The 27,791-nt window shown below is 45.8% G+C and overlaps 1 protein-coding gene across 1 annotated transcript; it reads right to left on the bottom strand.

The window, feature by feature from the left end:
- Window positions 1–206: 206 nt before the first annotated feature.
- On the bottom strand, window positions 207–26,700 carry ZNF599 (zinc finger protein 599). Its single transcript, XM_045796657.2, has 4 exons — window positions 26,313–26,700; window positions 24,299–24,425; window positions 21,941–22,036; window positions 207–14,411 (listed from the first exon to the last, which is right to left on the bottom strand). Exons 1-4 carry the CDS (start codon window positions 26,328–26,330, stop codon window positions 12,889–12,891), a joined length of 1,764 nt encoding a protein of 587 aa, XP_045652613.1. The 5' UTR covers window positions 26,331–26,700; the 3' UTR covers window positions 207–12,888.
- Window positions 26,701–27,791: the final 1,091 nt, after the last annotated feature.

Below are 27,791 nucleotides of genomic sequence, written 5' to 3'. Positions count from 1 at the left end.
TATGCCTAAGTGTAATTTTGTGGCATTTATCCTCCTCGTCATTTTCTGAGCTTCCTGGATCTCTGGTTTGGTGTCTGAAGTTAATTTGGGGGAAGTTCTCAGGCATTATTGTTGAAAATATTTCTTCTGTCCCTCTCTTTTCTCTCCTTCTGGTATTCCCATTGTGTGTATGTTACACCTTTGTAGTTGCCCCACTTTGTTGAGTATTCTGTTCTTTTTTTTTTTTTCAGTCATTGTTCTATTTGCTTTTCAGTTTTGTATGTTTTTCTTGAGATATCCTCACACTCAGAGATTTCTTTCTTCAGGTATGTCCAGTCTACTAGTAAGCCCATCAAAGGCGTTCTTCATTTCTGTTACAGTGTTTTTATCTCACAGATCTAAGAAGAGTGGTTGATTGGTCAGTCTGTTCAGGTTTTCTCCTTGTTAGGATAGAGTAGTCATTTGTTTTGGTTCTGTCTTAGGATTCCTGTCTCTCTTACATCACCTATCTGTCCTTGCACGTGGTCTACTTTATCCATTAGAGCTCTTAGCATGTCAGTCATACTTGTTTTAAAATCTGGTCTGATAATTCTAACATCCCTGCCATTTTGATTCTGTTGCTTGCTTTCTCTCCTCAAGCTGTGTGTGGGGAGTGTTTTTGTTTTTGTTTGGCCTTTTAGGAATGTTTTCTGATCATGCCTTATTTTAGTAATGCCTTGTCATGTTTTTTTGATAGGCGAACCCGATGTACTGGGTTAAAGGAACTGCTGTCAACAGGCCTTACTAATGTGGTGGTGATGCGTCAGGGGAAGAGAAGCATTCCGGAGTCCTATGATTAGTTGTCAGTATTTTAGTAAGCCTATGCTTCTGCACTGTCAACTTCACAAGTGTTTCTCAGGTTTTTTCCTTCCTTCTTAGGTGGGACAGGATGGCATGAATGGGCTGGGGTTGGGTATTTCCCTTCTCCCACATGGAAGGCTTAGAGCAGACTCAAGTGGGGGCATTTCCCTTCTCCAGTAATATGGAAGGCTAGAGCTCACTGGACTTGCGTGTTTTCCTCCCTCAGGTCACTTAGGCTGTGATTAAGTTGTTTCTCCTGAGGGTAGGCCTTGTTAAGAACAGAGTGCTCTAGCGTATTTAAAAGCGTATTTCAAAAAATAATTCCTCGTCCCTCTCAACCCCACATCCAGCAGAGCACAAGGGGATTTTTCTCTGATATTTACTGTGAGAACCTGGTCAAGTTCCTGGAAATACTGCTCACTACAGGAGCCTTCCTGTGGAGGTCCCCCAGGAGTTTTTAACTTACAGACTTGTCCATATTGTGCTTCTAGAAATTGGTCAACAACAGTTTAAGTTTTTGTTCTAAAGACAAGATTCACGGCAGCCAGACTCTCAGTTCCGAAGGGAAAAAACATTTTATTGATGTTCTAAAAATCTCATAGAAACAGAAAGAAGAAAAGGGAAGTCTGCACATAGATGAGGGCAATAGCAAGCAGTCAAGGAGAATAAGACAGAGTTACATCAGATTGGGTACTTACACATCCAACCTCATTAGCTGGGGAAGCCCCTTGGAGACGGCCAGGCTGGAGTCCCGACTGAGAGGTCTTCGCGGATCATCCTCGCCTCAGGTGAGACTTCCAGCTGACCATCCCCATAAGGGCGGTGTTCATAAGGCAAGTGATGGGGGTCTGAACCCTACATGCAGTTTGGAGTCAGCTGCATTTCTATGTTATGTCTTTACATATTCAAGGAGGCTGGGCCAGGTGTGTTTGCCTCCCCTTCCAGGTTCCATTTGGGGGGGGGCAGCCCAGCCTGGAGCCAGAGGGGATACAAGGCACAATTTATAGCTCCAGGCATCCAGGCCAGGAGCACCAGTCCTGACCTGGATGCCAGCTAACGTGCACAAATCAGGCTCCCAAGGTCACTTACGCAGCACAAGTCTCACAAACAATATTCTTTAGCCAATCTGCGTACGTTCGGGTTGGGGTGGTCGGTTATGGAGGACAAGTCACAGAAACCTCCATCCATACAGTACAATTTTCCAACCTTGGCGCTGGTTCCCGTAGTAGTTTCCACTCGTGAGTCTCTGCTCTGGCAAACCACGACTCCCTGTACTCACCCACTCTCCAATCTTAGGGGCAGCAGTTTGGCCCGTGGCCTCACCTCTCACAGATCTAAGAAGAGTGGTCAAGTTTTTAATCTGTTCAGCTTTTTTCTTTGTTAGGACAGAGTAGTGACCTCCCAGCTCCTTAAGTGTGGAATTGAAAGTCCCCTCATCTTCTTTTTGGGTGGAGTCTCTGAGGAATTGGTATTCTTCGTTTTATGTCTTTCTTACCTGCTCCCATATCCCTACTAACAACCCCTCCAGTCTTAACCTTGATACCTTCTTCTGTCTCTCCTCCTATATTGTAAATCCCTTTCAGGCAAGAGATGTCTCTCAACTCGATGTAATTAGGGCTCTAGCAGCACAATGTCTAGTGTAGAATCATCAACTGAATAAATATTTAATAAAATGATATGTAAAAGTTGAGGGAAATGCTTATATTTTTCTTTTTTCCCAGCTTCGGATAGTTCTTGTAGTATATGAGTTATCTTAGAAAATACTCTATTTTCAAGAATGAAGTCTAGTGGAGACAGCAGGATGCTACAGCCAGCCAGAACTGGGTGAAATTGTACAACTGTGATTTGCTAGTTTAGGGATTTAGAGGAATGCCAGACCAATTATTTTTTTTTCCAAATAGGCTATATCTAGTTATTCCCTTGAAGAGAGAGTCTTCTCTGAATTTTTATGGAGCATGAAAACACTCCCAGATGAAGCATTCTGGACCTAACATTTCCAGTACTTACAAAGCAGTGGTGAGCTTTTTCTTCCTTTGTTCCTCTAGGCACAAGAGCCTAGATGCCACATCCATCCTCTCCAGGTATGAATGTGTGGGGGTGACTAAGACCAAATTAAAGAGAAAGACACAAATGAGACATTTAATTATTTTAAAAAATTATTAAGTGGGTTTTCCTAATGCACATTAGGGATGATCTGACCTACAGTGAAGTCAGTGATGGGAGAGGGCCGCCCATCTCTCTCTCCTCCGAACTTCACTTCCTCATGGTCGCCATTCCTTACATTTAAAATAGAGGTTTCGGACATCAGCACGTGCAGTTGCAAAGTGTGGCTTATACCACATGTGAAGTGTGGCTTATACCACATTTTTCTTGTTCTCATTAATTAATCCACTGCTCATACATCTTCATACTTTTACTCAACTGTGGAGGAAAAATTGACTTGTATGAGTGGTGATGTGTTGAGTCAGGCTTAACTTTTCAAAGTTTTCTGGTTCAGCAAGTGGGATGTGGTATATCCTTATATATTATATTATATTACACATATTTTATGTAATATATAATGTATACATGTAATCTACACATATTACATAATATATATTACATTATGATGTATAATATTATACATATTTTTTAATCTGGGTAAGAAAGAAAAGAACCCACTGAGGCAAATGGGTAATGCAAATACAAAAGGGGACAGTTTTAGGCAGCAGGAGGTCCTGCCCACCCAAGACTAGAGGAAAACTGGCCCATAGCTTGCGTGTGCCAGACTGAGTCGCACCCAGGTATGACGTGGTTGATACTTCCTGATCTCTGTCTTCTTTCCACAGTGGAACTTCTCATGGCCAGCGTGTTGACTTCTGATCAGCTTCATCTGAAATGACACCATCTTACACAAACGCGCTGACATATTGGGCTTCTGCTCACCCCAGGAGGACAGAGTGTAGGTTAAGTTTGTTTGACATAACTAGAGGGGCTGAGCCTCTCCCCGTTAATGGCAATTGCTGGTCACCCACCATTTCTAGCTAGCTTTTGCTGAGATATTGTTTCTTTCAGTAGAAGAAAATGAATGGGTTGGTGATCCAATACTTCTGTCGCCAAAGAAATCTGGGCAGGTGACAAAAGTGCCCCAAGGTGAGAGCACTGCTTGCTATGCGCACACCAGTGCTACATTTGCTCTGAAAGACAGCAGCAAAAGTGCTGAAGTTTGGACATTTCCTTGGTGGGGTTCACTACTCCACATCAAAGAGAGTCCTCTGGCTCAGTAGACCCCAAATGTTCCGAGTGAAGGTGAGATTAGAGAATCTTCCTCAAAGTGACGTTGTCCCATGAGACTGCAATGGATGTGCTCTGACCATGAGCATCCCCAGCTGCTCTGAATAACGGTGGGGACAAAACTATCCAACTATCCAGCTGACTTTTCCTACTGCACCACCCATGTTCTGGACCATGTCCTTCAGGTACTCTGACATCAGTATTTCCAATCACAGGTACGATGCCAGCCCCTCAGGTAGCAGGAGAGGTGCCCTGGCCAGGTGGACACTAGGTGTCTGATGGAGGGCAGGGACAGAAGTATCTCATGACACACATTTCTTCTCAGTGGTGCAGGCTTCTCCAATAGTAACAGGTTCCCTGTGACTAGGTGGGCCCCAAGTGCTCAGACCAGACTCGAGAAGAGAATCCTCCAAATACAGTTAACGGTGTTGGTCCTTGCCACTATAAAACACGTGCTCTTTCAGGTGGGCCCCAGGATCTCGGACCGTGGGTAGGAACACAAAGCCCTCCAGCCACAGGTACAGTGTTGTCCCCTTGACTGCCATAAATGTACTCTGGCTGGATGAGTCCCAGGTGATCGGAACGCAGTGAAGACTGGAAGTGCCTTATGGCACCTGTCCCCTCTCAGTGATGCTCTCTCGTCCCATAGTAGTAGGCGTGCTACGGCTGGGCTGGCTCTAGGTGCTCTGATTATAGGTAGGAAGGAAAGTGTTTCCAAGGACAGATTTGCGCTCAGCAGCGCTGGCCCCTCCGATTGCAACAGGGATGCAGCTGGCTGACAGCGTCCCCCAGCATGAGCCATGGTGCTAGGTGTCCCACTTGGCCTTGCTCCAAAACTGAGTGTTCCGGACATGAAGCCGCAGCCTGGGACATACATGATAACCCCAAAGCTGCCACTACCCATAGGGTTGCAAGTCCCGTAAACCCAAGTGGGTCTGGAGTAGGAGCTGCAAAAGGTCAGCGGCAGCCTTCGGTGCTGTGCGTGCTGGTGGCAGCTGCCGAGCAGGAAAGAGCAGCTGTGCGACTGGGGGAACACCCGAAGTGCCCCCCAAAGCTGGCCGGGTGCTCACAGAGATGCCAAATTTGGATCATGGCAGTGCCAGACTCCCAGAAGCTGACCGCTGTTGGGAGCCAGGCCTGCTGTAGAGGCGAGCTACGGAGTTTCTGTTGCCCGCTTCCCCAGAGGGAACAAGCTGTGAGAGCTGTCAAGAAGAGGCAGGAAGAGAGCAGCCTGGGAACTGAGCGTGGGATCGGAGTCAAAGCCCGGCTTGGACGGCGAGGCAGAAGAGTCTGGGAGTGAGGCTACCGCAGAAGCAGAGGTAGGTGGGCCGGGAAAAAAAACCAGGGGCATTGAAGAGAGTGGCTTCCTGCTGCCGCCCTCATCGACCCCCAAATTTCAGCTAAAGGGCGGTTCCTGCCCTAAAAGGAAGGGTGAAAGTTCTGGTAGGGCTGCCAGCCATAAAAGCAGGTGGCAATGGTGGCCTTTGCAGCGGTTCTTTGTGCCACGCGGGGAGAAGCCTGGTCCCATGGGACAGGGCTCATGCTGAATCCTGGTGGAAACCTGAAGATGAGAGCCTGGCAAGGCAGAGTGGGGTCTATGGCAGTTACGCCAAGTCCAAAGCGCCCGCTGAGGTCCATTCTGCAGATGGGCTGACTGTGATATTGGGGGGGGGGGATAATTGCAGAGGCCGTGATGGGCTGGCTGGTGACAACGGGGACACTGGTGAAACGGACTTGAAGAGGAGGCTGTAAGAAAAAGGGAGGAGAATCCATACACATAGATGTAGGTGACTCGATTCTAAAGACAGGAGAGGAGGAGGGATGAAGTGCTAGGAGGTGTGGAAAGAGAAGGAGAAGATCCTGCAACTATGACTGAGGGATTGGAATGCAAAGGGCCTCTAGCTGTATTATTATGTGGAAGCCCAAAGACAGGTTGGAATCTAAAGTGAGCAACAGCACGGGCAGCAAAAGGAGAGTCGGAAATTGTGTATCCCATTTCATGATCAGTATCTGGTGTGGGGGTAGATAAAGGGGCAGACAGGATTGGGCCCCAGTAGAGAAGTCTGTAGAGTCAGTGATTGCTAATTTGGTAATTTCTGGAATCCGCGAGGGGAAAGTGGCCAATGGCAAAGTAACTGTGTTCCCTGCAAAAAACAGAAAGAACAGGCAGGCTGGGTGGGACTGCTGTCTGAAGTGGTCTGAGTTTTATCCTCCAACCTCGTGGCTCTGTTGGTGCTGTGTTTTTCTCCAAGCTGAGGTCTTCAGCAATGACCATACAAGGAAGGTGGGAGGTGGGAGCAGACCCACTTCAACCCCACTGTAGTGGCAGTGGTAGCAGCAGTGGCAGCAGTAGTGGTCCTGAAAATTTCTGTTTACAGAGCCAACAATTGACAGGTGAAGAATTTCTCCTTGACAGAGTATCTGAAAGCTTTTCTCTCTTGGGTCTTCTTTGACATCAATAAGGGCGGAGAGCTGAGTCAATGGGCTTCGTCAAGCTCTTCCTTTCTCAACCTCTCTGGCAGCAGGGAACAGAATATGGCTGGGCCAGACAGCCCTGCTGCACCGGGATCACTCCTGCAAGGAGGCAGGAAGCTTCCGGCAGGGCTGTATGGGGGAGGCAGGGAAGGCATGGCCTTTGGTGAAGGAGCTCATGGAAGAGGTCTATGATATCTTACCTAAGTCATCTTCTTGGAATAGAGACTTCCCTTCTGAGGCTTGGATGCTCCCAAACGTGTGACAACTCCACTTGTCACCAGGAGCCGAGATGCTGATGGTACGTTCCCACTGCTATGGGGACCCCTTTCTGGTAGTCCTGCCTTTTGCACACTTTTCTCTTCTCTTTGATATCCTCTTCCTTCACACTCCTGGTGACTTCAGCTCAGTCTCCGTTTAAGCAAGGATCTGGAGGGTGACTGGATGGCCCTGGCCGTCCCCAAACTCAAGTTGGGGAGACGGGGGGTTGGCCCTAGCTCACCTGGCGTGTCCAGACAGTCTGGTATGGCAGCAGTAGGGGATGGCTGACTGCCGGATTAGGTGACCAAGGAGGAGAGAGTCATTGTGTGCCCTGGAGGAGGGACCTGTATCATTCCAAAGTGGACAGACACTTTGAGGTATGTGCAGAGAGCAGCACCTTCTTCAGAGAGCCCCCTGGGGACCATGAGAGAGCATCACTGAGGCTGCCCGATCTGATACCGCCCATTAGGGGGATGCAACGCCAAGAGGCCAAGGGCCTGGATCCAGGCAGAGCTGTCTTAACTGCCCAGGAAAAGAGCCACGGGGAGGTGCAGGGGCAGCAGGGCGATCTCTGCCAGAAGAGGAACACGCGAGTGCCAAGGGGCAGGGACAGGGCAAGAGAGAAGCTTGCTGAGGAAATGGCCCATGAATGACAATTTGTACACCGTCGGGTCTTGGAAGTGTAGTGATGGAATCTGCAGAGCTCTCCTAGCTGTCGGCGCCTCCATGGCACACCGTGTCATGGCACAGCTCTGCAACACAGGGCAGAAAAGCGCACCAGCTAAGCCTGCACCTGCAAAGGGCACGAACAAAAAGTGCCCAAGGCAAAGGGCAAGGCCCAGAGGCCGAATCCCGGCAGGACTTTCTAGCACTTCCTGGCGTGCCGCTGCCGGTTGCAGGTGTTTGACACCACACGGGTCTGGCGGTTCGGGGAGACTGTTAAAGACTCCAAGAACTGCATGACTGTCACCTCAGTGCCTCACTGGAGGGCAGCAGCAGAGGCGACCTGTGGTTGGGGGTCTGCCAGCCCTTTTCTGGATGGTCCCCGGAGGGCAAAGCCTGCTCAAAGCCAGAGCAGGGGAGCAACGTAGATCCTGCCAATGTGCGGCATGGCTTGTGGGAGGCTGGGGTAGAAACACTGAAGCTGGGCAGGACTGGGGCTCAGCCCTGTCGCACGTGGTGCGTCCAGACAGGAGGGGATGGCCGCAGCAGGGTATGGGCTAAGGTGGGAGGGCAGTGGATTTACCCCAGCCTCTTCCTTTCTGGTAAGGACCACAGGAGCCACCAGTGAACTCTCACAACTCATTCCCCACCCCTTCCATGCCAGTAGGTCATGGCTCAGAATATGACCTCCTCCAGAGGCCGCTCTAGCTCCTCTCCAGTTCCTGGAGCCAGGGGCGCCTTTTCTGCGGCCACTCTGGCAAGGCAAGTGTCCTGAGCACCACCAGCGGGCCTGCTAGGTCTCTGAATACCAGTGGGGATGTGGATATTGCATCACAATGCATCTTTTTTCTGGCAGCCAGGTTCTCTTGGCTTGTTTTCGTAAATTTGGTAAAATAGCATTTAAGCCTTAGAACCTTCATCAAGTCATGCAGGTAGGAGTCACACGACCAGGAGTAATGCCACAAGAATTTTAACCCAGGCTGATTCCAGGGTTCACGCATTTAACCACCACACTGTGGTACCTTCTCATCAGGCATGCACCCTGTGTTACCATTTTGGGATAGTTAGTACAGTCACAGACCCTTAACGAACACGGTCACTGCCTATGAGGAGATCTTCTTTGGCTCAACTCATAAATCAACCATTGGCCACACCAGGCTCCAGTCTCAGAAGATGTAGGCCAGGGACTGCGAGCTGGTAACACATCCCTATCAGACATTTCTCCTCGCTATGAGTCTTGCAGCAAATCATGCAGCTACGAGAGATCTTCTCCCAGGTGCATGAACAGCGGTGCATGTCAGGCGTGTGCTGGGTCTACGCTGGCTTACAAGCCTTTGGCCCCAAGGGCACCAGTATCTGTTGTAATAATTCCATAGACCGGCTTTCAAGGTCGTGGCTGAGAACAACTACTTACCAATATTAACTTGTCCAGTTCACCAGTCTGTACAACTTTTGTTTAGGTCTTTAAATTTTTTTTCTCTCAGTATTTTGTAGCAGAGTTCGAAAAATTAGAAATCATAGATCATGGGTCAGATTTGACCCACAGCTGGTTTTTGTAATGCCAATTAGCTTGAAATATGTTACCATTTTTTAAATGTCATAAAATCAGAGCAAAACCAGAACATGTGACAGAGACCACACATGCAAAGCCTACAACTATTTCCTCTCTGGTGCTTTATAATGAAAGTTTGCCAACCCCTGATGTGTACTTTTTTGGTGTGTAGGTCTTAAACAGTATCTGCTAATTTCTTCCTTACTAGTTTATGAGATTTTAAAAATGCTATTGTAAATGGAATCTTTTACATTTTAGTTTTCAATTATTTACTGGTAGCATATAGAATATACAATTGATTTTTATATGTTGATCTTGTATGATGGAGGTGTACTAAATTTCCATGCTCCTGGTATTTCTTTGTAGATTTCTTATGATTTTTTAAATACACATTCATGTTTTCTGTAAATAAAGAGTTTTACATAATCCTTTTTAATCTGTATGCCTTTTACTACTTTTTACCTTTGCTCTGACATCCTGTAAAATATTGAATACCAACGAAGAAACGCACATGCGTTCCAGGTTCCAGATTTTTTTTTTAAGATTTTATTTATTTATTCGACACAGAGAGAGACAGCCAGTGAGAGAGGGAACACAGCAGGGGGAGTGGGAGAGGAAGAAGCAGGCTCCCAGCAGAGGAGCCTGATGTGGGGCTCGATCCCAGAACACCGGGATCACGCCCTGCGCCGAAGGCAGACGCTTAACGACTGAGCTCCCCAGGTGCCCCTCCAGGTTCCAGATCTTAAGAGAATAGTGCTCAGTATGCTGTTAGCTGAAGGTTTTTTGTATATGTGCTTCAACATATCAAGAAAATCCCCTCCAATTTCTATTTTGCTGGAGATTACTTTGAAAGAAGTGTTGAATTTTGTCAATTACTTCACATACAGATTTAATAATATGGCTTCTCTCCTTTATTCTGTAAGTATGAATTACACTGGTTTTTTTAAATGTTAAACCAACCTTGATTCCTGGGACAAACCCCACCCAAGAGGTGGTCATGCTAGATTATCCTCTTATATTTGGTTTGATTTCCTGAAACGGTCATTAAAGACTTTTATGTCTATGTTCCTGAGGGATATTAATCTTTAAGTTTCTGTATTATGTTTTTGTATTAGGGTAATAGTGGCTTCTTCACAGAATGAGGAAGTTTCCTTCTTTGTTTTCAGAAACAGTTTGTGTAACCTTAGTAAAGTATCTTCCTTATATTTTTGATACAATTTACAGGAAAACCACATGGATGTGCAATTTTCCTCACAGAATGGTGTTTACAGTCACTTGTTATCCCTTTAATATCTATCAAATCTGCAGTGATGCTCCCCTTCACTCCTGATATTGGGAGTTTCATTTTTCTTTTTTTATTTCCTGCTCAGTTTTTCTAGGGGCTTGATAATTTCATTAACCTTTTAAAAGTCCACTTTTAGTGTGTTAATTTTTCTGTATATTTTCTATTTCTGCTCTTAGCTCTATCATTTATTTCTATCTAAGGATTTAATTTCTCCTTCTTTTTACAGATTTACTTATTTATTTGGGAGAGAGTGCAGGGGGGTGGGGAGAGGGAGAGAATCTCAAGCAGACTCCACTGAGCATGGAGCCCAACACAGGGCTCAATCCCATAACCTTGAGATCATGACCTGAGCCAAAATCAAGAGTCGGGCGCTTAACCAATTGTGCCACCCAGGCACCCAGTGCTGTCCAGTGTTTGTAAGTCCCAGAAGGCTGTGATGGACCTTAAAGAAAACACATGCCTTGCCTCCAAGGTTGTATTGATTTTGAATAATGCCCCAGTCCATTGCCAGGAAGAACTTGCAAATGCCCACCCCAACCTAGATGTTCTTTTCACGCCCTTAAACACTATGTCTGTCACCTAACCTCTCAACCAGGACATAATAAGGCCTTCATAGTGCACAACATGAGGGAACTTTATAATAAAGCGATACAACACCAACAAGGAAACCGCCATGATGGACGACTGTAAGCCAGTTACTACATGCACTGTTGGTGACTGTGGTGCACAGCCTGGTATAGTACCAAGCAGACTACTATCAGTAACATCTGGAAAAATGGCCAGGCTGCCTGAAAAATTTCAAAGGCTTTGAAGATGTTACAGAAAATATAAAGGACAGTGTCAAACACATAATGCATATCACATGGCAAATAAGTGGAAAAAGCTTCAGCGACATGAAGGAAGATGCGGAAGAAATTTTGGCAGAAAAGGTAGTAGAGCCCACAAAGACCCAGAAGAGATGGTAAAACAAGGCACCGAGGTCAGTGATGATGAGGATGGTGATGAAAATCCATCTACCACCAAGTAAATTGTCCCTCTCGCAGCAGCCATAATATCAGAATGAAATTCTGCCTTGGAAGAATTTTCAATGACATGAAAGAATGTGACCCTATGGTTGAATGCAGCCTCCAGCAATTTTTCAAACCACTTCAGTGACTTGAAATAAGTACCATCAACTACTCCTTTGGTTTTCTTGGGGTAAGCCAAGGTCAAGAGGTTTATCCAGAGTGCACTGCCCCACCGTACATCCCACAGCTCTATCGAACCTGGTTTTACTTAATGTTAATCTTTGATTAAGTTTACCTTTTTCTGCACTCTTTGCATGACTGTACCGTATAGCATAGTGTAGATGTCCACATTACTGTACTGTTTACTATGTTTATATGTGCAAGTACTCAATTCTGTGTATTGTTTGTATGACTGACTTTAGTAGAGTAACAATAGAATACACCACACAAAATGATGTAATGGAAATATTTTTATTATAATACTGCATATAATTTATTTCTAAGAAACATATATTAAATTCAGATGCCTTTAAACAGAAAAAAAATCCATAATAGGTTATGCATTGATTGGTTGATGAAAATGTGAACAGAGGCTCAGATGAGCATAAGTTTGCATTTCCCTTAGGAGCAATGGTTCAGTATTGATTAATTCAGTGTTTACGATGGATTTATAGAGTACAACCACAACGAATAACGAGAATTAACTAAATACACGAGTGTGTGTGTGTATGTATGTTAAGTATTTCAAGACTCAGGCCTCTAAATCTCTCACAGTTATGCTCCTCAAGGGTAAAAATGACAATATTTTAGAATAAGGAATATTTTCAAGAAATGTTGGCAGCAGAGCTGCCTTCAATGGTCCAACTCTCCTGATGACAGATATATAAAAAACACATAGGGGCGCCTGGGTGGCTCAGGCATGTAAGCGTCTGCCTTTGACTATGGTCATGATCCCAGGGTCCTGGGATTGAGCCCCACATCAGGCTCCCCGACTCGTGTTCTCTCTTGCTCTCAAATAAATAAATCTTAAAACACACACACACACACACACACACATAAAGCGAATGAGGTCTTTTTATCTCTCATACCCCCATGATCCCCCACCCCAACCCCAATGACAAATTATCACAAGCTTGGCAAGGAAATTGGAAAGAAGCCATACACTCATTTCTTTTCCCTTTCTCTTCTACATCTCCTCCTCCACCTCTCAGTGTACTTTTAAAATACTCTTGAGATGGTTTTATAATATGAGTATAGAGAATTTTTGCTAACATATTTCCTAAAGGCATAATCACGGGGTCTCACTTGTGGATGATTCTCAAGGGTAGTGTAAGGGTCTAGGCTGGGTCAATTTCTAATATGACCCTTGAGATGACCTGCCACTAAAAGCTTTCGTGGGGATGGCAAATATGTTTCTCTTCAGTATGAATTATCGGATAATGAGGAAGACATTTCTCTGGCCAAAAGGTTGTCCTGAATAGTTACGTTCAAAAGAAAAGGTATTTCCCAGTGTGAGTTCACTAAAATTGACTGACGTAAACAACCTGCAGAGGCCTTTAAACTCTGGTATGGATTTTTCGATGGTGAGTGAAAGATGAACTGTGGCTGAAGGTTTTTCCACATTCACCACATTCAAAGGGTTTCTCTCCAGTGTGAGTTCTCACGTGTTGAGTTAAGGCAAAATTGTCACAAAAAGCCTTCTTACAGTCTTTGCATTCATACGGTTTTTCTCCGGTGTGGATCCTATTATGACGAACAAAATTTGCAGGTTGGGTAAAGGCCTTCCCACATTCTCTGCATACATAGGGCTTCTCGCCAGTGTGAATCCTCATGTGTCGAGTAAAGGAAGAGCTGTAGTAAAAGGCTTTCGCACATTCTTTACACTCCAAGGGTTTTTCTCCACTGTGGGTCCTATTATGTCGGATAAAAACAGAGTGGTGTGTAAAGGCTTTTCCACATTCAGTGCACTTATAGGGCCTCTCACCAGTGTGAATCCTCATGTGTTGAATTAAGGAGGAGCTGTCACAAAAGGCTTTCCCACATTCCTTGCAATCAAAGGGCTTCTCTCCAGTATGAGTCCTCTTGTGCCGGATAAAAGTGGAGCGGTGAGTGAAGGCCTTTCCACATTCGTTGCACTCATAGGGTTTCTCTCCAGTGTGAATCCTCATGTGCTGCGTGAAGGATGAGCTAAGGCAAAAAGCTTTTCCACATTCTTTGCACAAAAAAGGTTTTTCTCCTGTGTGGGTCATATTATGCTGGATAAAAGTAGAGCGGTGAGTGAAGGCCTTTCCACATTCACTGCACTCATAGAGTTTCTTTCCAGTGTGAATCCTCATGTGTTGAGCAAAGGAAGAACTGTAATAAAAAGCCTTCCCACATTCTTTGCACAAAAAGGGCTTTTCCCTAGTGTGGGTCATATTATGTTGGTTAAAAGAAGAGCGGTGGGTGAAAGTTTTACCACATTCTTTGCACTCATAGGGCTTATCTCCAGTGTGAATGCGCTGGTGCTCTGTGAGGTGAGACCTGCGTTTGAAGGCCTTCCCACACTCACTGCACTTGTACGGTTTTTCCCCAGTATGAAACCTCGTATGTCGAATGAAGTCTGCCATATAACGACAGGCTTTCCCACATTCACTGCATTTATAGGGCTTCACTCCAGCATGAATCTGCTGATGCCGAACAAGGGCCCAATTCTTGCTAAACCTTTTCCCACATTCCTTGCATTTATACAAGTTATCCCTTGCATCTATCACAGGGTCTCTTCCTGGTCCTTGTTCTTGTTCACGTAGATCGCCTTGTGTAGTGACTCGCTCCTGCAAAAGCGTTAAACACACACGATCATCTGCCTCCAAATCATCATGTTTATGGGTCAACTTCCTAGGGCATGTCTCCTTGTGGGGGTCTGTTCCTGGCCTCAAGTTCCCTTCCTGCATCTCGGATAGCTTTTCCTGATCCCTTGCTGGCCCCGACCTGGAATCCCTTGAGACTCCCTGGGTCACTTGTTCCTCAACAGGGGCTTCCTCAGTGAAGGCCAGCTGAGAAGCAGTAAGTTCTGTGGTCTCAGGTTTTGCTTTTTCACCTGAAGGAAATCCAGTACAGAAAGGTGTCTATTAGTGATGTCAGCACAGAACAAACAAAATTCCCATTTGAGGAGTCGAAGGAAGATGAGAATAATCCCTCTAATGCCTGTGCCATTTATACATTAAGCCTAGGTTTACAATTTCTTTCTTCGCTACTCCTTGGACTCTTGACATCTTTAAAAAGCAACCCAGGAAGAAAAGCTGGGGCAGGGCATAGAGAATCTGGAGTGGAGATGACACCTCGCTCTCCAGAATGCGGGACGGTGGGCAGAGTGATGACTACACTGTGTGTAACAATTGTGCCCTAACGTCTCATGGTATGACAGCACAGGGAAGGGCACTAACCTGGCCCACATAGGAGACAGAAAGAGGTCAGTGGGAGCTACTTGGAAAAGGTGCTATGGTAGCTTATTTCTAAAGGAGAGTAAGGATTCCCTGACAGAGGAATTAGGAGAGAAACTGCAGCAGATGACACGAAGTACAATGTGCGGTGTCTTGAGACAATTCTGGATGCCAGGCAAAGGGAAGTGGATGAGCAGATGGTGGAGATGAGGATGGAGAGACAGGCAGGGACAGAGGAGAGAAAAAAATCTCGGGCCCCTGGGCTGTGGGATAGTGGGGGACCGTGAGAAACTACTGGGTGGGCGTACTGAGTCTACTTCATCTGAGTAAAGACTAAATGAACAGATACCAAATAGATACCATCTAGGTGAAGAGAATTATAAATTTACCATATTAATGAAGATCTATACGAAAAGGGAGATTAGTAATATAAAGTTGCCCTTAAATTCATCTATAAATTCAATACAACTTCAGATAAAATCCCAATAGAGTTTTTCAAGGATAATGACAAACTGATTGTGGAATTTATATAAAAGAACAAAGAGACCAGGCTATCTAAACAGAAGAACAAAGAAGGGAGTCTTACCCTTTGAGGAATTAGAATTATGATGATTCTGTACATGAAGGCAGTAAGATATAGGCATAGATTTAAGATAAACTGTCAAAGAAAAAGACAGAATTAAGAGCTCAGAAATGTATATATGAACTTTGAAATATGACAGAAGTAGCAGAGAGGCCCAGTGAGAAAAGGAGGGACTATTCAACAAACAGATCTAGAGAAATCATTTCCCATATGGGGGGAAATGAAATTGCATTCCTAACCTCACGCCACACAAAAATCAACTCTAGACTGATTAAGACCTCATGTCAGAGGCTCACCATTAAAAATATTTAGTAAACGTAAAAATGATTATCTTTTACATCACAGGAAAGTGAAAGATTTCATAAACAAGATAAAAAAGCATTATCTGTAAATGAAAAGACTAGTCAATTTGACTAAATAAAATTTTTTAAAAGGCAAACAACGGTATCTAAATTAATATCAGATACCATAGCCTACAGAGCAAAGTAAACGAGAAAAAGAGGGACATTATAGAATGATTAAAAAATCAATCCACCAGGAAGACATAACAATCCTAAATCTGTATGCAACAAATATCAGAGCCTCAAAATAAACCAAAAACTGAGTTCAAAGGAAAAATGGACAAAACCACAATTACAGTCAGAAACATCAACACTCCACATCCAAAATGAAAACTAAGCATATTTGTACGAGCTGGCATTTCACAGAAGATCTACATCAGCCAATCAACATACGAAGAGGTGCTCAACTTCCCTGGATATGAGGGAAGGGCAAAAAGACCACAATGAGAGACCCTATTGTATTCACCCGATTGAAGAAATTTAAGAACATGACAGTTTCAAGTGTTGGAAAGGCCGCAGATCCATGGAATCGTTAGTATAACGCAGGTGAAGTGTAAACAGGTAAGATACCATTTGAGAAAACAGCAGGGCAGCATCTAGTGAAGTTCTCCTTTTGCTCACTTATAATAACCGAAAAATTCTAGCCCCAGGAACACTACTAAGAGAAATCCCTACACACGTACATGAGGACGTATGTATGTGAATTCTCACAACAGCATTTTGTGGGTATAAAAAGCTGGAAACATGAAAATGCTCATGAAAATAAATGAATACATTGTGTTATATTCATGCAAATGACTACAGAAGAAAAAAATGAGTGAACTATACTACATGCATGGTGAATCTTAATGATAAATTGTTGAATAGAAAGTACAAATCATATAAGACAATATAACCTATGATAAACTTTTTAGGAAGTTAAAATGAAAAAGTACGTGCACACAAGAGTACAACGAAGTAATTTTTAAGTCTGTTTTGAGAACGTCAGTTTATAGTGGCATTATAAAAACATGTACATAGGACACATGCATCCCTGTGTTTACCGCAGCACTGCCAAGATATGGCCCAAGTGTCCACTGACTGCTGCATGGATAAAGAGGATGAGTTATACACACACACACACACACACACACACACACAGGAATATTATTCAGCCATAAAAAAGAATGAAGTCGTCATTTACGACAACATGGATGCAGCCAGAGAGTATAATGCTAAGTGATCAGAGAAAGACAAATACCATATGACTTCACTTATATGTGGAATTTAAGGAACAAAACAAATGAGCAAAGGGAAAAAAGAGACAGAGACAAATCAGGAAACAGATTCTTAACTAGAGAGAACAAACTGATGGTTACTAGAGGGGAGGTGGGTGGGGATGGTTAAACAGCTGATGGGGATTAAGGAGTGCACTTGCCATGATGAGCACTAGGTGATTAAGATAAAAATGTAAAAAAATATATACGTATTTTCATTTATTTTTTTAGCCTTATTTACTGTGGTAAAATATATATAACATAAAATTGTTTTATCTTAAAATGTAATGGCTAGAATAATTAGATGAAGTGGAAAACCTGAAAGATTCAAATTACCAAAACTGACACAAGAAAAACAATATATGAATAGCCCTATATTTACCCCGAAAGCAAATTTTGTTATGGACTGTATGTTTGTGTTCCCCCAAGATTTATGTGTTGAAGCCCTAATCTCCAATGTGAATTTGGAGATAGGGCCTTTGTGGAAGCAATTATGGTTAAATGAGGTCATCAGGGTAGGGCCCTGATCTGGTAGGATTAGTGTCCTTCTAAGAAGAGACACCTCTTCTCCTAAGCACCCCCCAGCACACACACAACACCTAGGAAAGGCTATGGTCTCCCTTTGTCTTCTTATGAGGACACCAATCCCATGATGGGGGCTCCACCCTCATGACCTCATCTGAACCCAATCATCTCCCCTAAATCCCCACCTCTTAATAGCATCACAGGTGGGTTCTAGCCCCCCACCGCCAACGTATGACCTTGAGGAGGACACATCACATGTTCACAATAATGTTACATAAGAAAAATTATGTAGGGGCGCCTGGGTGGCACAGCGGTTAAGCGTCTGCCTTCGGTTCAGGGCGTGATCCCGGCGTTGTGGGATCGAGCCCCACATCAGGCTCCTCTGCTATGAGCCTGCTTCTTCCTCTCCCACTCCCCCTGCTTGTGTTCCCTCTCTCGCTGGCCGTCTCTATCTCTGTTGAATGAATAAATAAATAAAACCTTTAAAAAAAAAAAAAAGAAAGAAAAATTATGTAAATCAACCAGCCCAGTACATGGTAAATGTTCAGTAAACTGTACACCCCTATTATCATTATTACAGCTGCTGCACTTGCCGATCAGAATGTCCACAGTAACCTGAGTAAGAACATCTTCAGTAGGGTGGTGCTGAGAAACAACACTACTGGGTCTCAAAGAATAAAGGGGAGACACCGCCTGCTTCCCAGTGGGTGTAACAACTGACGATGCACGCATTCTGCTGGGAATGTGAAATGGTGAAACTGGTGGTTTCTACTGAAGCTAATCATGTGTCTACACCACGATCCAGCCAGGCCACTCATTTACACATTCCCAACAGAAATGTGTGCTTCTAGCCGACAAAAAATATGATCAAGAATATTCATAGCTCCATTCTTCACAATAGCCTGAAAATGGAGAACAAGCCAAGTAACAGGAAAATAGTTAATATGCAATCCATTTACTCACTGAGTCACTGCACAGTTAAGAAATAACTCTAAATCTTCAACCACATGAGGGAACCTCAGAGCCATAATGATTATCAAAAGAAGACAAACATAACAGTATTATGTACTGTGGGGGTCCATTTATAAGTCTTTAAAACTAACCACAGTGATTGAGTTGAACGCCGGCTACTTTTGTAAAAGGGGATATTAACAAGGAGGGAGCAGAAGAAACCTGGGAGGTGCTGGAAATATTTCTTGACCTGTGTGGTGGATACCTGGGTTTATATATATTTAATATTTCATAAAGATGAACCGCTAAGATTTGTTTATTCACTATTTGCAAGTTACACCTTCGTACGGCAATTAAAGAAAATAGTAAAATAGTAACGGGGAAGCCTAGAAGTCCTGTGTAGCTGTCTCTTCAGAGAATGAGAAAACTCCTCCCAGAAGCTTGGTTGTTCAGGTGAAACACAGTTGTCAACAATTATATATGTTGGAGAGCCAAGAGCATTTTTTATTCCATGTTTCCCCCAAGCATCCGAAACTGCACTGTTTCCTATGTTGAGTTGAAAGAAGGTGAAGATACGGAAGAGGCAGGAAATAAGTGAAGACCCAAGGTCCCCGATGCAGCAGACTCATGTATGGCTTCCTGTTACTCCTGCCTCGTGCCGCTTACACCCTGTTATAATGCCCTCTGGCGGAATGCCGCAGGCCCTTGACTTGCTTCTAAAGAACAGAATATGGCCAAGTGGCGGAGTGTAATACATGAGGCTGTGTGTTGCATCCCTCTTACTGAAGTCTCTCCCACCATCACTTGATCTGAAGAAGAAAGCTGACGTCTTGTGAGGTGTCTCTGACTGTGGCGTGTAGTGGACCCCACCAAGCTGTGCTGGGGCCTCTGACCCACAGATGAGAAACAGTAAATAAGTGATATTTTTAGCTAAGTTTGTGGTATTATTGCCAAACAGCAATAGGTAACCGATACACCTGAGAAGTCAGGAGAAGGCGCGATCTAGACTTTGCTGGGGGAACCTGCCATGCCGGGCATGGGAACTCTTCCAGAGGTGAGAAGGAAGCTGCAGGATGAGTCTGTCAGGGGTGAAGAGCAGGAAGGCCAAGTGTGTAGCCTCTCTTCTCAACGTGAAGTAGGTCACATGCCAAGTTAGCAGCAGCGAGGCGGGTGGTGATATCGGGAAGGAGGGTGAGTGGATGGGGAAGTGGATGGAAGACAGAGTGGACCGGAGGCACGCAGCAGATAGAGGGAGAGTAGCTGGACAACCGCTAGTGTCGGGCAGGCAAGAGACAAGTATGGCTTGGATGGGGGTGCTAATGTGGACCTGACAGAGCTGGTGAAGACAACAGATTCCGGAGATACGGAAGATGAAACATGATCAAGATTCAGGAGTGGCTGGATAGAGGGTATGAAGAAGATGGAGGTGGTGTGGGGCCATCCTTTTGTTCCTGGCTTTCTTGATTTACGAAACGGTAAGACCAGTAGCTGAAAATGGGGAGATGGGAGGAGTGGGCCAGATCATGAGGTCCTTTTTAGGATGACAGTGGAACACTGGAACAGTCAAGTGAAGATGTGGAACTGCAGAGTGGGGTGAAGGTGTGAGACCGACTCTAGGGGTGAGGAGGGGAGGGCCGGATGCTTGCTGGCTGAGCAGTCAGAAGGAACGTGAGAGGGCAGAGATCACGAATCTTCATTGAAGCCTCTCCACCCACTCGATGGCTCCAGTGGCTCTTAGCGCCCAGATGTGAGGCTGACGAAGGCAAAGTCTTGTTGGGGTTTTATAAGACAGGAGGGCAAGAAGAGAACAAGGCTAGGGACTGCTTCCGAATATGAGCTTCATAAATGGAAGGATGGCGACATGCAGGGATGTAGAGCTGAATGAATGATCAGATGAAGGGGGGAAAGGGTGGGATGCAAAGTATAGTTAGAGGTAGGAATCTGCAGAAAAAGAAAGGACTGTTTTTTCTGAATTTGGGAAGAAGACTGAGATATCATTATTCACTATGACTAATAATGCCTGAATATTACAAACACACAACTTGTGTTACTTTGTCACTTACTCTGGGTTAGGCAGTGTACGATAAGCAGTTTCCCATTATCTAATTACATTGTCATATAATCTGATGATGCAGAAACCACCATTACTATCTTTTTCTTTTTTTTTTTTTTTTAAGATTTTATTTATTTATTCGACAGAGATAGAGACAGCCAGCGAGAGAGGGAACACAAGCAGGGGGAGTGGGAGAGGAAGAAGCAGGCTCACAGCAGAGGAGCCTGATGTGGGGCTCGATCCCATAACGCCGGGATCACGCCCTGAGCCGAAGGCAGACGCTTAACCGCTGTGCCACCCAGGCGCCCCTACTATCTTTTTCTAACATAGGCTACTTTAGCAGACCCAGGATTCGTTCATCATATCCCTGGCCTCTTCTCCGTGGGCACAAAGATAAACCACATTTCCCAGTTTGAGGCGACATGTAGCCTGATGCCCAGTTCTTGTCTACGGGGGGTGAACGGAAATGACGTATGTGTGCAAGTGGACAGGACTACAGATCTTCGCCAGCTTATGATGGGGTCACATTCCAATACACCCATCAAACGCGTTTAATACACCTAACCCACGCGCATCGCAGCTTAGCCCGGGCCGCCTTAACCGCGCTCCTGCACTTACATTAGCCTCTGGTCGGGCAACATCAGCAAAGACAAAGGCTATTTCATGGTACAGTGTTGACGAGCTCACGCGTTTATTGCCTACCGTACTAAAAGTAAAAAACAGAATGGTTATAAGCGTACTGGTTGTTTACCCGCACGATCGCACCGCTGACTGGGAGCCACGACTCGCTGCTGATGCCCAGCGTCAAGACAGAGTATCACACGGCAGTATCACTAGCCCAGGAAAAGATCCAAACTCCAAATTCAAAGTCCAGTTTCTACTGAACGCATACTGCTTTCACACCACTGTAAAGTGGAAAAATCCAAAGCTGAACCACTGTACGCTGGGGGCCATCTGTACTCCCCTTCTCTCCTATTCCTCCTGGCCAGTTGGATGATGCCAGGGCAGCCTTAAAGCAACATACCGACAACAGAATGCACCCGGGTCCCTGACTAAGTATGTGTACAGAGCCCCCCCACTGACCCACATTAACCGTGGCGTGACTGAGAAAAAAAACTCCTTATTGGCTGACCCACCCACATTCTGGGGTTTATCTTTGACAGCAGAGAATTAACTCAGCCGAACCTGAACATCAAAGGCACAGCAACATCATGCAACTTCCTCAGTCATGAGGCTGGTGAGTGGCCAAGCGTTTAGAGCTTGTCTCTTACTCAGTATACCACATCCCAGCCCGAATGAAAACGAAGAGTGTGATGGGGTGGAAAGACAGGGGAAACACAGCTGGGAGTGCTCCATGACCAACCGAGCCCCTAGGAAGGCCACGAAACGAAGCTGCCCGTGGAATTTCAGACATAGTGATCCCCTGGTAGTCTGTCGGTCGCCATGACACCCACCTGCCAGACTCTCAGCCACCTACCTGTAAAGGTGCTTTTGGAGAGGCCTCTCTTCACCGTCCACAGTTCCTGCCCATGCTCCACCAGGTAGATCAGCTCTGGTTTGGGAACAGGATGCCCTGTGCATGGAGAAATAAATGCGGCATGGGTATACAGGTACAGACAAAAGGAAAAGTCTCAAGTACACAGAGTATACACCTTTCACACGCCACCACAGAACTCCAGAAAGGAAACAACTCCTTCCAGAAGGTGTTCCCTAATGAAGCCAGTAGGATTCCACCTCGCCGTGGATCAGAACTACCTGGAGATGTCTGGTTCTGAACACAGAACAAATTAAACCAAATCTCTGGGCATAAGGACAGAACATAGGAAATCTGGGGCGCCTGGGTGGCACAGCGGTTAAGCGTCTCCCTTCAGCTCAGGGCGTGATCCCAGCGTTCTGGGATCGAGCCCCACATCAGGCTCCTCCACTATGAGCCTGCTTCTTCCTCTCCCACTCCCCCTGCTTGTGTTCCCTCTCTCACTGGCTGTCTCTATCTCTGTCGAATAAATAAATAAAATCTTAAAAAAAAAAAAACAGGAAATCTGCAAAGCTTCCCAGGTGATTCCGGTGCCCAAGGATGGCTAAAAACACTGGACTAAATCAACTGCTGAACGGCATCCACGGATAGTCAGTTGTCTGAGGTTGGCCATGCCCTAAAACTGCTACCCATCCTGAAGAAAAAGCCTTTAATCCAAATTGGGAAGACAAGAGCTGAAGGTGGGGACCTGCTGCCCTACTTGCTGCTGTAGCATCCTATGGCTGCTTCGAGGATACTGCCTTGATGACCTGGACCAAGGACAGAAAGCGAACAGGCACACCTGGGTTGGCATCTACCAGGCCAGCAGCCAGCACTACCTCAGGGCTTCTCATCAGGACAAGTTATTACAAGTTTTTCAGGGGTGAAATCAGTATGAGCAGGTATTCTGGTACATGCACTCAAAGTTTTGCCAAATGTGGAGGCTTAAAGACAAGAGGACTCGAGAGAATCCAGTGACCAAGGCACCGGGACCCACAGAACCCCGACTAGAAAATCCTGTTCCGCAGGCCAGAATGCATCCAGTTGTCCCTCAGCAAATGTTCACCGATGTCTGCTAGACGTCTGGCACTGAGCTCCGTGATGGGGCAGTGTCAAAGTTAAATCAGACCTTCCTTCATCTCTGTTCCAGAACTGAGCTCCCTGCCCCCGCACAGACTTGGCTCCTGTCGGTCCCTCCACCTGGAATACTATTCCCCGTGCATCTCCTTTCAACAGCTAATCAGAATGGTCACAAGCTAACACCATTTACTGCATCGATGCCTGACCTCCTGGGAGAGACAATGTGGACACAAGGGTGGGGAAGCCTTGTCACGGTAACCATTCTGGACGTCTGGGAAAAGGGAGACCTCGGGCCTCTATTCAGTTCAGATTCAAACCAATTTCTGGGTAAACTGGCCATTTAAAGTTTTAGTGGGAGAATATTTGGGATTTACTGATTTAGTACATATAATAAATACATGTGTCACACCTGCTATGTTCCCAGTTCTATTCTAAGTACTTCACAGGAATTAGGTCACTTGGGCTAAGTGAAAGGTTACTATAAAAACACAATAAAAATTAAAATAACTGTATTAAGTCCCAGGAAGCTCATACTGCCTCCTCAAGGCTGTGTGTCCCACAGCTATTCTTTCTGAAGGGGAAACTAGCGAACAGACACAGGAGAGCTAAAGACGCAGCACCAAGCCCAGACTCTTCCAACAACAGTCAGAAGGCAGGAAAGAGAAAGGAAAAAGAAAGAGCTTTCCTAGATGCCCATCAACATCATTCGATGATGTGTCTGTGCACCCTCTAAAATGATCTCCCTTAGCAGCAGAGAAGCAAGGCATAGGCCTTAGGAAACAAGAGAAAACTGCGGACACCAGGGGCCAAAGAAGCCAATTAGCAGAGACTGTTTAGAAAGATACCAGTAGCACTGATGTCAAATATCTTCCTGTTTGTTTGATTCACCCACTTCTTGGAGAACCTCCCATTACCCACAGGTCCTGCGAACTGGGCTGTGAAGACGTTTGACCCAACCAAGCTGAATCGATCACCCTAGCTCTTATGGAGATCTGGAATAAGGACGTCAGACTGAGGCCAGCTTTTGCTGGACACTCGGGTAAAAATGGTAAGAACTATGTCTCTTATACAACAATCCCTTTTGCACACATAAGGACACCAATATAATGTTAGAACAGAATATGCTGAAGCTGTGGGGAGACAGGAAGGTGGGTCCCAGAGGCCTTCTCAATCAACCATGCTTAGAGAGAAAGGATGGAATGAAAGCCTTGGGTACCACTCTGGAGAATGATAAGTCCTTACCCAGTGAGACCAGGAGCCCACAAGTCTCCAGCATCACCTCCCGGTATAAGGTCCTCTGGGCCAGGTCCAGATGTCTCCATTCCTCCCCAGTGAAGGTCACGGCCACGTCTTTAAATGATACCAATGCCTGGAACATCAAACAGAGGAGTGGGTGCCTATACATCTAGATGAGATGAGAGCCTATTGCTTGACCACCAGCAGAAGTCCAGAAAGACCCGAGGCCTGAACCCCTGAGTATCTCCTGAGAACCTAGCTCTGTACTGGGCTCAGGAGGGAGGCAGATAGTGCCTCTGATGGAATAAAAGATGTGGGAGAGAAAAGTCTCCTGTGTAGGAAGCCATTGGAGAAAGACACAAAACCATGATAATCTCATGTGGGCAGTAAGGAGCAGACAGTCAGCCCACCGGGTAAGGGCCATCACCTCCATTTCACAAGCAGCAAACTGAGGCTCAAAGCCAAGTGAAACAGAGTTGTATGTCTAATGAGAAGGGGCAAGATTTGAACCCAGGTCTCTCAGGTCCAGCCATGGTGGCAGGGTGGGGGGGTTAGATTTAATCTAAGTCTGACATAGTCCCAGAGGGAAAAATCTTTCATTCATCAACCACTTATTGGGCACTAGGTGCAGGCCCAGTACTGTTCTAGGCCTGGAGATGGAGCAGAGAACAGGAGTTCACACTCCAGGACTGGGGAAAGGACCCCAACAAGAAATTAAAGAAAGGAGCAAGATCAAGTCATATGGCTCTAAGGGCTCCAAAAACAACAAAAGAGAATGAACTGATTGCAAACATTAGGGGACTTTAGCTTGGGCAACCAGGAAGGCCTCTCTTAAGGGACACTGGAATGAGGCTGGAGTGACGTTAGGGAGCAGGCCAGGTGACTAAAGATTAATAATTAACCTAAGTCCCGAAGGCGGTCAGAGCTAGGATGAGAGTAAACAGGGTGACTAGAGAATAACTTAAGGCCTGTCGTGTTTACAGCCCAAGAGACACGGCATTCCTGTACAAGTGTCATTAACAAATATTGTAATGGAGTCACTCTTCAAGCACAGATTTCCCCCACTATCTGAAAGCACCGTGTTCCTATGAAAACTTTCATAAGGAAATGTGGAAATTTCATAAGGAAATTCATAAGAAAATTTTCATGGCAGTAAATGAAAAGTATCCCCCAACTTTCTGAAAGTCCCCCTTACTGCCACTTTGCTTTTAGGAAAATCTTACGTTAGCACCTGTTTTTACCAACCAAAAGAAATCCCAAGAGGAGTTTTGTTTTTACCTCACTAATGTAGTCTTTCCTAAAAGCCAGTGGCAAAATCCAAACCTTTGGAAAGTAGGGAAACCTGAATAAGAAAATGTGTTAAACAGGAAAATGGATTCATGGCTGCAAGTTGCAAAGCAACTTCACTTGTAATACACAGATGGCATCTGCAAAGTTCAATCCAGTGACTGTCCTGTCTTCCCCACCTGTCCAGAGACCTTCTACAGCTATCAGAGAAGCAGTAATTCAAAAAACGCAGCTTCCATCCCCTCTCCCAGCTTCCAGCCCGAGTCAGGGAAGCCCGAAGGACAGACTCTCCCTGGAGTGAGCCTAAGAGCAGAGCAGGTTAGTCGCTCTGAATCGCATCCAGAGTGATGCTCTATGGGTCGTCCTGAGCAATGAAGGACACATGTCACACGCATACCCTCTCTGGTTCCCTCAACTGAGAGAGAATAATCGTTAATACACACGGTATTCCAATTTTAGACCCGAGTTAATGGAGGCCAAGGGCAGTGAAAAGGCAAGCTGAGGTCAGAGACAGAAAAGGGGCCTTCCCCTTATAACCCCTGGCCTGGATTCAGAACCCTGGGTTAGAAGTGACTAGATCTACACCGCCCTCCCCCGCCGCATTCCTCCAGGACCTCCAGATCCAAGTGCATTAAGAAGGAACGGCGAAGAGTCCCAGGATCTGTATCACTGAGGGCGGAACCGTGAGGACGGCGACCCCAGCGCGCGTGAGCCTGCGCGACCCTCCACTCACCAGCGCCTGCGCCGCCATGAGGTCCACCGGCCGAGTGAGACCGCGAGAAGCGGCGACTAAAGCCCGTCCGGCGGGCTCAGTCGACCCTTCACCCCAGCCCTGGCTCGGGTGACCAGGGACCTCGGTCTCCGCTGTGTAAACGCGCAACAAGATCCAGGGGGCCCCCTGCGGGTGCCTCGGAAACGAAGGGCTTGTGCAGAGGCGCCGGAGAGACTAGGGGGACAACCCCGTTACAGGTGGTGTCGGACTCATACAAAACCATGGAGGTAGGTCCTACCCTCCTCACTGTCCTTTGCTCGGTCTGGAAGACCCTTCTAGCAAGCGGCCTCCTGCCAGCCCTCCAACTAGCTGCGCCGTTCAACACAGACCCACTACGACCAAATGACGTCCTAGGGGAAGGCGCCAGAAGTCCCGCCCACGGCGCGGCAGAAACGCCCATCTCCGCCCTCCGCCATTGGCTGAGCGCTCGCCTTGGACATGAGCTGCCCTGCCTTCTGGGTAATGTAGTTTCTGGCTGCATCTAGGCCCCGCACGTTTCGTTCTCTGAGCAACCTGGTGTTCCAAAGACAGGGGTGTGGCTTTTTAGAGGTTGAAGGAGAACCACACAGATTTCAGGAGCCCTGCAGGCAATGCCTCGCCTCAAATAGGTGATGCATAGCTTCACCTTCCTCCCTGTGGACAGCAGTGGGATCACTCACTTCTTCCTGAGCCAGTATTTACAACAAAAAATGAAGATAATTCTTGAATGCAGTAATTCTAAAAGCTCCCTTAATCAGCAGTTTCCAACCTGCAGACCACGACAGCGTTCCCTTGGGAATTTGTCACAAATACAGGTCCCACTTCACTCCTACTGAATCAAGAACTCTGGGCTAGGGCCCCACATCTATGCTTAAATAAGCCCTCCGAAGGATTTCAATGCTCCAGAACAGTTGAGAAACAGCCTCTTTAAATTCCAGTGAACAGATGAGCTAAAACTACCTCTTTTGTGGGAGATAACTAAAAAGAGCTTAGTAGCAGACCTGGACCATAATGGTAAGTACATAAGAGCTAGTGCTGTCGTTATTATTATTTTATATTAGTATCATTGGCAATGTCATTACGAGGATCTGGCATACATCCCTGTGAGACAGGAATTCTCTTTGATACTTCTTTGCAGAGGCACTGGCGACATTTGTCAAAATATATAATACTTTGGGGTGCCTGGGTGGCGCAGTCGTTAGGCGTCTGCCTCCGGCTCAGGGCGTGATCCCAGCATTCTGGGATCGAGCCCCACATCAGGCTTCTCTGCTAGGAGCCTGCTTCTTCCTCTCCCACTCCCCCTGCTTGTGTTCCCTCTCTCACTGGCCGTCTCTGTCAAATAAATAAAATCTTTAAAAAAAAAAAAAATATATATATATATATATATATATATATATATATATATATATATATATATATATAATACTTTGACTCAACAAGGAGCCACCTAAATAGTATTTA

The sequence above is a fragment of the Ursus americanus genome, chromosome 21 (assembly GCF_024610735.1).
Source record: "Ursus americanus isolate L20-20 chromosome 21, mUrsAme1.1.p, whole genome shotgun sequence".
In the NCBI taxonomy this organism is placed as follows: domain Eukaryota; kingdom Metazoa; phylum Chordata; class Mammalia; order Carnivora; family Ursidae; genus Ursus; species Ursus americanus.
This window is presented reverse-complemented; position numbering and strand designations above follow the sequence as displayed.